Here is an 11,286-nt window from a genome sequence, read left to right as displayed (position 1 = left end):
TTAATGGAACAAAGAAGAAAAACATCAAAAATTTACCAATAAAAAAGAGAAATAGGAAAGAGCACGTTAAAAAATATATTTGAGGGAAAACGGAAAAAAAGGAAACGGGAACGAGGTTTACACGAACAAATGATGATGACATAATTAATGTCGAAATATTGAATCCCAACACGATGGCGTGTATAACAAATAGACAGTACGCCAAAAAGAAACCAAGAAGAGAAAGGACAAGGGATGGAGGAAGAGAAAATGATGATCCTCTGAACCCGGAGGTTTGTATCCTGATGTGTCCCAGTGAAAATAAAAAGAGGCGATTTAATAAAGTTCAAGGCAGACAAACAATTAGAGCCTTCCTGAATATGCCAACAATTTTATTTTTAATTTAAACCTGTTTTGGGAATTTTTTTATGTTAAAAAAAACTTAGTAGGCCTAACATAAAACTTTTTGACACAAATTGATGTAATGTAAACGTCTTGTGAAAATAGAGTAGAGAAATATTAAAAACAAACCCAAAAAATTGATTCGTACGATTGACATAAATGAACAAGCTTTAGAATAAAAGGAGAAAAAATAAATATTAGCTGACTAGTCCATGCGTGTCGGAGGTCAAAGCGTTGGTGTGATCTCTTTTTTCTATCTATATGGTGTGATATGCTTATTTTACCTGTTGAAATGAATACAGACAAAAAGGTAATTGATTCAACGGAAAACCTTAAAACCACTCTGGAAGCTATAGAGTAAATTACTTTCAACCAAATAAAATCTTTAGTAACATTGTAAATAAAATATTTAAAAGAGACGTTTTATTTATATTTATCTATTTTTATATTCGAATATATTATGTATTTTGTACTGTTTGTGCTGCCAGGAAGGAAAGCCCCGTGACAGTAAATTTGCGTTGCTTTTGGGCAATCCGGCCAGTCATCCCTACTTGTTTTGTCAACACTGTTAAAATTTCATCTAAAAACCGTCACATAAAATGTGATGGAACGTGGGATTTGAACACGTTCATTTTTTTTATACAATTTGATATTAATGTGATATGACGTTATCATATCTATATATAGGCACGTCACATTTTTTTATCACATAAAATTTGATAGTGTAGACAAAATTTTACTGCTGAAAAAAATTATATGATAGACATAGATAGACCCACCCTTTCAATGTTTTCGGAAATGATACTCACATTACTAATGTGTCTACAGTAAATTATTACATTATTTTTGGTTTGATTCCGTTTTCTTAATTTTCCTCTTTGACATTATTTTTAGTATGAATTATTGTTTATTTCTATGATTGGTTCTAATTAATAATACTAGTCAATGTTCCTTTTGAAAAGCACGATGCACCATCGAAATTAGAACATTCAGTCATTTTTAAAAGACAGTCAAATGGATGAAAAATTATTATCAGACATGGATCTCACTTAAATCTTAAGCTTGGATCGAACAAACCATCCAGTTATCAGGATATTTGTCGATCAATCGTAGGTGACCAAAACAGAACTGAACTGGAACCAATTGGTTTATTTAATACAGTTAAATAGGAAATCTATAAACTTCAGTGGAAATCCAGATACAATAATACTGTATCTTATCTGGATATACACATAAGATTTACATCAAACCTTGTCAATTTAATAAAGTTTAGTAGACATACGTTTTATTTGAACCAGCAACTTTTATTCAACTGCAATAATCAGAGTGATAGTCATCACTGTACTGAGCATAGAAATGCATCGGAATAGAGGGCTCACTGCACTTTGTGTATAATATTAAACACCTTTTCTTCTTCAATGATTATCTCACGGGAGTTTCCCGGAAATCTGGACGGCCTTCCGCACTCCACAGACAAGCAAGAATCTCCCAGAAATTAACCCATCTCCGCAAATTCATAATTTTTTCATGTTTTCACTGCTTTATTATAAATTTTTTTCACGGAAGTCAGTGCCGATGTGTATCACTATGTGCAGGAAAAAGAAAATAAAATCTGTTATAAAAAAAAACTGAGTAAAAACTGAGCTCACTAACCAGATCAGTGGCCTGGACCAGTGGCATAACTATGTTGTAAGGGGCATTGGTTCAAGAGTACAGTCGGGGTCCTTGACGCATGCAAATTGACTGACCATTTCAACTAAGGTTATAAGTTAGAGGAATTTTAAATTTTTGTTCTGAGAGGGCATCTTTGAACTGAGCCAGCTATTGTCTGGACTTACCATAATAAGCGTAGCTTTTCTACTTCTAAATCTTCCCGAAATGACTTCTTCCAACTTGTGATCCCTGTATAACAAAGCAATGTTCATCCAATTATTAATTACATAAAGTATCAAATACCATAAAATAACATTGGCATCATGTGTTCTTTCTAATGTCGGCATGATACATTTAAAAGTTTATTCCAATTTCCAATAACTATACCTTCTTTACAGTGATTTAACCCTCAGGAAAAGTTACTAGCATTTAATTCTTTTATGAATCACGTAAGCAAATATTGTGATGTCCACACTTCCACTAGCCTTATGTATAGTCCTTGAATTCGTTATATTTTCTGCTTGGACCAAATAGTGCCATAATTACTGATCAACTTGTGTTCATTATTATATAATTATTACACTGTTCAAAAGAGTATAAATTAAATAAACGATTTTTTGATATAAATTCAATTGGCTCACGAGTGGCCATGTTTTTTACCAAATAGCTCAAGTGAACCGAACACAAAATATTGAGGTTTGAATGTCATTGTCACACCTTTTGTCCACATCTTTTACTGATATTATAAGCTAAGCTTTAGTTAACAATAAAAATGAAAAGAAAACCACTAAAGGTGGTTCTTTCACTGTTCCCTGGTTCTCTGAATACCAGTAGTTAACGTCGCTTACTCGTTAATTTAAAGATAGTTCGATAAAAGTTAAGCCCGTCATATTATACACTTTTGTTAATTTTGTTCCTTTAAATCCACGATGTACTTCTAATTTTTATTCCTAATTAAGAATGTTGAAAGGTTGGGATATTTTGGTAGGCGTAGTGAAAATTTTATTTCTTAATATATTCTGACAAATTCTTTCACGATTGCGTTACGCTTATAGAATTGTATAGGCCTAATGGAGGAGAGAAGAAGAATACTATGTAGTGCTTTTAATTTCCACTAAAAACACAGGTTTTCGTCAGTTAATAACGACGTTGAGTCCAGTTAACAATAGAGGATTCGGTGATGTTTGTTTACAGGCGGTCACGTGACATAACTTGGGTATACAGTACATCAAAGAACCTGTAGTTTCCTTGATCCAACTCAACACTCAAGTTACGTCACCGGACACCCATCACCGAATACCTCAACTCGACGGCAGACTGCCTTTGTACTACAGTAAACCGGGTGCTGTAGCCTTGAATAAATTGCCATTGGAGGGGTTTTAAATCTCACTCGGGTTTTAGTAACCAGTCCTAAGTCTTCTCGGATAAGGAGCCTAAAACCTCATACCCGGCGGAACCAGGGGCCTCAGAAGTCGCGAAAGCTCATTTCCCGCCTTCTGGGAATCAAAATTTTCCCAGGGGAAACACGGACCCCCTTTTTTTCGGGATTTATCGGTTCATGTAAAAATAATACTTATGCAATTATTCAATTTTGTTATGCATGTAGGCTATATCCACACACACATAAGGCCTATTTACTGTAATAATCAGAAAGTTCACTTGACCATTTTCAAGAGGGGGGATCGAAAACCTTCAACTTTGAAGAACTTAAAAGTCATTAAAAGACATCTAGCTCAAAGTCGGGAAAGCCCATTTCCCGCCATCTAGGGATCAAAATTTCCTGGGGAAGGACCCCTTCCTTTTTGGGGTTTTTGGGAAAAATTTTCACCCCACCCCATAAATTGGAACCCAGATCCCCCTGATTCATATTCCAATTCATCTTACTAGTAGGCCCCCGCCCCGCTTTCAAGAACGCCTCCGCCCGGCCCCGACCCTAACCCGGGACTCTAACGAACCCACCTCATTCTACGAGAAGAAGAGTAGTGGGTTGCCCGACCTAGGCCTCTAATATGGAACATCAAGCCATTGTTGCTGTGAACAGATAACAGCGTATCTACATACAGCAGTTGATGAAATAACAGGAGAATTAAATCACCTTTAATATAAAAAAAATAAAATAAAAAGAAAAGATACTTCATGATGATGATAACATTAAATAATTGGACAATTTATAGTTAGATTCATTCTATAAAGTTTAATAGAAATAATTCATTAATTACAATTTCTAATGAATACAAAAAAACACGAATATGCATATTATTGTAGACATAAGTGTAGTCCTCGAATTATCTTCGTTAAACCTTAGGAGGAAAGCTTAGGCTATGTCTGAACATTATGTTAATCAAATAAATATAAAGATTCATGGCATTATCAGTATAAACTAATTCCTCCATGGTAGTATATAGTAGGTAAGCATACTCATTATATCACTACAACAGGAAGTCATGTACTAGCACACCGTAGCATAGGGATATTGTTAATGAGAATGAAAGATTAAATGATGAAGTTGATGATTATGACAATTAGTACATTGATTATGAATACAATGATGATCATTCTTATCAACGAAGAGATCTAGCCCAGGGTCCTCCCCACTCTCCCAGGGTCCGTATGAATAATGATGATGATGATGATGATGATGTGATGATAATGAATAATAATGATGATGATGATGATGATGATGATGATGGAAAATGATGACGCGTTGATTGTGTCTTAATGATGATTTTGGTGATGATGAGCAAGAACCTGTTACGCCCAAGGACCCCAGACGCCTCCATTCCCATTGGTTTTCGGGTTGGAGTTGGTGGGATCCGACGCCGGGTAATTCACCGGAACCGCTTCGCCCTCATAAACTGCGAGCTTATCAAGTAAGTCAATCGTAATAGCGGTTTCAATGTTTGCAAGGTTGATCTCTTCCTTAGGATCTGCTGTGATGTTGAAGAGCCAAACAAGATTGCCTGTGTACGTAGGACCAGCTGTTGACGTAAGTCCTGCATCAGGGGGTGCATCCCAACCACTCGTTCCTGTAATTAAATACATATATTCATTAGAGAATTAAATATTTTGTATTGCATTTCAAGTAACCATCATAGGAACACGGTTTCTTGAAAAATAGGGGTGGTAGGACTTACAGCGCCCTCCTCTTCCGATATAGCCATCATTAAGACATTATCTCTGCCTTACTCCGCCTTGTAACTTTTAAAATATACCGTATCTGTGCCTATGTAGTCATACTAACATAGCCCTACATTCCCACTTTCGATTTTCCAACAAAAAATGTATTTTAGGTAAAATTGAGCTTTAATGTAATTACAGTATCAAATTTAGACACTTTGAATAATGCATTTTTATAGTATAAGAATGTCAGTTATAGTCACGTGGGCATCTAGATTAAATGTTTCATTTCACCAGTGATAGGCCTCTAATTTACCTTTGGTTCCTGTAATAAGCTTCATATCACCAGACCTAATAGCGGCGCTTATCCTAACGTTGAATGCGTATCCGTTCCAATTACGGCCGCCCCCTTTTTGTACTGACAACGGATCAATGTTGTAAAGGATTTCCGTTCGCGCCGACGCACTTCCATTCCTAAGGTTAAAAAGTAGGAAGACAAACATCACTTTAAAAACATGCATTTTTATCATTAGTTTCCCTGTGTAAACTTTAATTCGTTTGGTTAGTGTTACAGAGACTGTTTGATTGTTTGAAATTATCTGGTATCTTAATAGATACGAATAAACAGCAACGCATTAATATTTTTGTGATGAAATGGAAACGTGATATAAAAAATATAGAAGATAAAAAAAATAATACCTTATTGTATCCCATTGATTAACACCGTCAAGGGGCTTGGTTCCATTTGTATTCCATCCAGCAATGCCTTCCACAATCGTGGGCAACCAATCGCTGACGTGAATAAGTTCATTACTCACTGATCCCCTGACGTCATCATTAAGGAGTGGACTGTGAACAAATCCAATTGCACGTATACCGCCCTCAAAGAATGAACCCTTTTTGCCTCTCAGTGGCCAGTTGTTGCCACCTTGTCCATCACCACCATTGTCTGAATAATTATAATAATAATAGTATATATATATATATATTAATATTTTTTGTTCATCATAATCATCATCATCATTAATATATGGAAGTGGATATATTTACGTCGCTGTAAACAAATTTGGAAACGATATACGTGAAATAAATAACGCATGCGCAGTCATACTTTAATAAATTTCATCGTTCACTCGATCTAAATTAGCGTCGGCCCAAGCCGCGGTGCGCAAGCCTACAAAGGCACAGATTTCTTTGAAAGCCTAATTTTGTTTTTATTAAACTTGATTTATTTTCCTACTATAGTATGTAGTTTAACCATTAAATATATTATTAAATTATTGTGTTAACTTTTCAAATAAAAGTGATATTATCAGCTGGAAATATTTTTGTTCTTGTCATTTTACTTGCGTCTTTGTTGAATGAACACACGTGACAAAGTACAATATTACTAGGCTTACGCCAAAACATGAAGGTTCCCTGCTAAAACTAGCACTCAATTACCTAAAAATCAAAACGATATTCTCCAGGCCTAAGCCTGTATTGTACGATAGTCAATCATCACAAAGTAAATAACATTTTTTTCATTCAAACACATTTACCAACGTCGTCACTATAAAAAAAAACAGCATTGTTTACATTCTTTAGTCAGGTCGTCGAGCCCCGCTTGGGCATCATGGCTTGGGCTTGGGCCTCATGGCTTGGGCTTGGGCCGACGCTCCAAGTCCTGAAAGTTAAACCCAACGTACATTTAACCATAGAGAAAATAGAACTATTTCTATTCTATTTTCTGTTCTATTTTCTCTATGATTTAACCGGAGACAACTATACACGTGTATAGTTTGTCTCAGATTTAACCAGAAGCACATTTACGGGACCGATAATGCAAGTTTATTAAAGTGTGACTGCGCATGCGCTCCCTATTTTACGTGAATATATCGTTTCCAGATTTGTTTACGGCGACGTAAATATATCCACTTCCATATATTAATGATGATGATGAACAAAAATGCTAAGAAAAACAGTTAATACTGAAAAATGCGACGACACCAGGCACCCATAAAACGCTGCAATTGTTTAATTCCCGTAGGATGCACTACGTTTATGAATGTCCAAAAATACTTTTAGGTATCAAACAATTCCAAACAAGCCTCTTAGCTGTTCACTATATTTCCATGATAATTTGTTTATTTTTTAACACTTAAGAAAAACTTACAGTAAATAGGTAAATGATTATAACAGTATGTATTTTTGGTTTACTTACAAGAATTATTCCATTTTTTTAAACAGGGGTGAAAAATAGGCCTACCTACCGCTTGAGAATACGATTACGGTGTTGTTGTACATATCTGCGTTGGCTTTGAGTGCTTCGGTGATGTTGCCTATAGCCTCATCCATACAGGCCACCATACCGGCATACAGCAGTCGATCCATATCGTTGATAGTGCCATTGTAAGGGTCACTGTATTCAGAAGGGACTTGATAAGGTGTGTGGGGCGCTTGAAACGGAATGTACAGGAACATCGGCTGTCGTACAGAATAATAATAATAATAATAATAATAATAATAATAATAATAATAATAATAATAATAGGCCTATATTTATAGATGATTATTTTTTTTTAATTTCCAAATTAATCATTCAAGATATAAAACTCAATTACAACATACACAAGACCTTGAAACGAAATACATTGATTTTCAATAAGGTCCTGAATATTTACAAACATCGGATTATTATGATAATGGTGGTGATAATGATGATGTTGGTGGTGGTGATGTTGATGATATGATGAATCCGACAGTAAGACATTTACATATTTCTGACCAAACTGTATACCTCATCAGGATCATGATCTGATATGATGTCAACGGCTTCTTGAGCATAAACAATAGTTGAGTATACCCCATCATAGTCCCACTCAACAGACGCGTTCCGCCTAAAGTCATAACCACTGGCTTTACGATGCGTATAGTAATCTTCCCCGCCTGTCAGATAGCCTGGTGCATGAAAATGATAACGATTATAATGACGGAAATGGTAAGCATAATGATGATGATGATGGGGAGGAGGAGAAGGAGGAAGAGAAGGAGGAGGGTGGTAGTAGTGACGACGACACTAATAGTAATAATAATAATAATAATAATTAATAATGATAAATAATAATAAATAATAATAATAATAATAATAATTAATAATAATAATAAATAATAATAATAATAATAATAATAATAATAATAACCATAATACTAATAATGATAATGATAATAATATTAATCATATTCCTCACCTAAGAATGTATCGAACCCTCTGTACGTTGGTAGACAGCCTTCTTCGTAGAGCCCAAGGTGCCATTTCCCGACCATGTGTGTACTGTAACCTGCTTCTTTCATTTTGTCAGCAATGGTAACTTCATCAAGAGGGAGGCAACTTGGCTGGTTCTGCATAAGAATACCATGCTGGAGCCCGGTTCGAATCTATGGACGTTAAGAATGTGTTAATACCTGTAATACTGGCTTAGAGATACACTCAAAATTTTAAAAAAAGTCGATGAGCCCTAGCAAGTTCGAATGCAAACATAATCTGAATTTCCGCACGTGAGCAGTGGGAGGCATATTTATGGGGTAGTCGGGGACGGGGAAGTGCTGAAATGCCCACACAAAAAAACCTAATGCCCAAAAAAGAAATTTGCTGAGGAAAAAAATGCTGAAGCAGCTAAAATCACTCCATATCGCATTATTTTGGCAACTAGCACTTTAACAAAATCATTGAGGCCCCTTCTAATCTCCACGCACCCCATCAGGCCTCCTTCCATGCCGTTATTCCTGAGACCATTTTAAAATTCAAGATGGCCGCCACAAAAATCGTCGAAAATCAAATATTTTAGTATATAATTGCACTTCTCTATAAAAAATGTTAAATTTGGTGTTTAATCATATATGTTATTGAGCTCAATAGTCCAATGAGCATAGTTTCAGAAGCTAGAATGTCAGCCATTTTGAAATTCAAGATGGCTGCCGTAATAATCGTTGAAAATCAAATATTTTAGTATAAATCCACTTCTTGTCCTTGAAAAATTGTAAATTTGATGTATTCTTATATGTTATTAGGCTCTGCAAGTCCAATAAGCATAGTTTCAATAAGCTAGAATGGCAGCCAATCTAAAATTTAAGATGGCCGCCACAAAAATAGTCAAAAATCAAATATTTTGGTATATAATTGCACTTCTCCTTGATAAAAAATGTTAAATTGGTGTCCAATCATGTATGTTTCTCAATAGAAATGGTAAATTTTGTGTCTAATGACTTGTTATGGGCAATCTGAGTCCAATTAACGTAGTTTTAAAAGGATGACAACTATACGTTTTTCCAATATGTCTGCCATTATTATGTACACATTTTACCTTACAAAATGCAAAAATAATAAATCTTTAGAAATACTACCACTTATATTATACAATAAACCATAAGCATTTGTTTCATGAACCTGTCTGTCTGTCTGTCTGGAATAAATCACAATTAGGTTCATATGTCATCATGCTCGGACGATTCATCGCTTGTTTCATAATCACTCTCATCGCTACTGTCACTATCATTTCGTTCTGGAACTTTAATATCACTGGGTAGGTTTGGCTCAGTACTTCTTTCGGCATAGCACTTTCCATTAATCAGTTTCCACCCACTTTTTGTTGGTAATTGTTTGATTCTTAAGGAGAGGTTTAATTGATTGTATGATAGATAGTTGGCTCTTTTAATATGCTGAAGTAGTGAATATTTGTCTGGTGCCAATCTTACAAGTGACTTTCTCTTTTTTTAGGACTTCCACTTGGTCAACCTTGCCTCTGTTGTGTTTTTGCTTTTGTTGTCGTTGTATATAAACTTTAAGACAAACTTAAGTAAGTTTTTCAAATGTTGAATTTGTCACAGCAATAGATTCTCTACAGGATTTCAACAGATTTTTTCTTCTTTGCTTTCTCGAACATTATTGAAAATCTTTGCATTTTCCATGTCCAAAGAATGCAGAATTACTGTCACAGCCGGTCAAAACATGAAGTTGAATTATGATTTCTGCCATTTAATGCCTACACATATCCTTACAATTGACAAACACAGTTTCTTCTGACTTTCTATAGATCATTAGTTCTCCTGGCAACTTGTGTGCAACATATGCAGCCGGAACATACACATCTGTATCCTCCTAGTCTATTACTACTGGTTTAGTAACTTTGCAGCTTGTTCTGAGTTAGTAGTAAATAGTCAGCATCGATTTATCTACTTCTGCCTGACTACAATTAAATTCTGGTATCTCACTATTATCTGCTAATCAACACAATTTTATAAAGAGTACAACACTCAAATTCCTTCAACTTTATACTTCTTCTTGCTGGGGTTTCTTTAATAAATTCTTGTATTCTTGACTTGTTGTAATCGCTCTTCGGGATTTTGTTAAACTCTTTACTTGATAAAAACTGGTCCTGTAACTTCATGTGTGTATTAGGTATTTTCTGCCCATTTGATCGTCATTCTCTTTCTTCATACTTGATCGACTCTTCTTTACTGTATGGGTCATTAACACATATAATGGCTGATGCATTGTGATGTCTTTTAAATATAATATCTGTGCATTTGTTGACATAATTCTCCCGAGTAAACAAGGAACCATCTTCATTAAGCCTTTGTTCTTTATTAGGGATTGCCTTTCTGATGACCATGCCCATATCGATGATAGTGTATTCTGTATCTGCAGAATTGGTTTTTGTATCCATACAGTGGAAAAGTTTTGATTTCTGGCATTTTCTAAATGTACCATTAGCATTGTATATGGCCAGAGATTTAGAGGTTACTCTCACCAAAGTTACAACTTTTGATCGACAAGTGGAATTATATACCAAATATTTTATTTTGACGATTTTTGTGGCGGCCATCTTGAATTTCAAAATGGCTGACATGCTTGGTTTTTTAAACTATGTTCATTGGACTCAAAAATGTGAATAAAATATGATTAGACCCCAAATTTAACATTTTTGAGCGAGGAAAATTGCAATTATATATCAAAATATTTGATTTATGACAATTTATGTGGTGGCCATCTTGGATTTCAAAATGGCTGCCATCCTAGCTTATGGAAGTTATTCTTATTGGACTCAGAGAGCCTAATTACATATGAGTAGACATCAAATTTACCATTTTTCAACG

The 11,286-nt window shown here is 35.0% G+C and overlaps 1 protein-coding gene and 1 long non-coding RNA gene across 2 annotated transcripts in view; both read right to left on the bottom strand.

The window, feature by feature from the left end:
• Window positions 1-310: 310 nt before the first annotated feature.
• On the bottom strand, window positions 311-2,691 carry LOC117122598. Its single transcript, XR_004447728.1, has 3 exons — window positions 2,422-2,691; window positions 2,220-2,283; window positions 311-1,966 (listed from the first exon to the last, which is right to left on the bottom strand). It is a non-coding gene; the product is annotated as an uncharacterized LOC117122598 (long non-coding RNA).
• A 1,522-nt stretch (window positions 2,692-4,213) lies between these two features.
• LOC117122580 (arylsulfatase I-like) overlaps window positions 4,214-11,286 on the bottom strand; it is a 10,994-nt gene continuing 3,921 nt past the window's right edge. Inside the window, exons 2-7 of the mRNA XM_033268199.1 lie at window positions 8,382-8,568; window positions 7,931-8,091; window positions 7,404-7,617; window positions 5,851-6,100; window positions 5,468-5,625; window positions 4,214-5,060 (exon numbers count right to left, since the gene is read on the bottom strand). Coding sequence (XP_033124090.1) covers window positions 4,786-5,060; window positions 5,468-5,625; window positions 5,851-6,100; window positions 7,404-7,617; window positions 7,931-8,091; window positions 8,382-8,568 — 1,245 coding nt within the window. The 3' untranslated portion in view covers window positions 4,214-4,785. The remainder of the gene's footprint in view (window positions 5,061-5,467; window positions 5,626-5,850; window positions 6,101-7,403; window positions 7,618-7,930; window positions 8,092-8,381; window positions 8,569-11,286) is intronic.

The sequence above is a fragment of the Anneissia japonica genome, unplaced genomic scaffold (genome assembly GCF_011630105.1).
Source record: "Anneissia japonica isolate Jap-2015-1 unplaced genomic scaffold, ASM1163010v1 scaffold1889_len2455224_cov183, whole genome shotgun sequence".
Taxonomy (NCBI): Eukaryota; Metazoa; Echinodermata; class Crinoidea; order Comatulida; family Comatulidae; genus Anneissia; species Anneissia japonica.
Note: the sequence above shows the minus strand (reverse complement) of the source record. Positions and strands in the feature narration are given on the sequence as shown.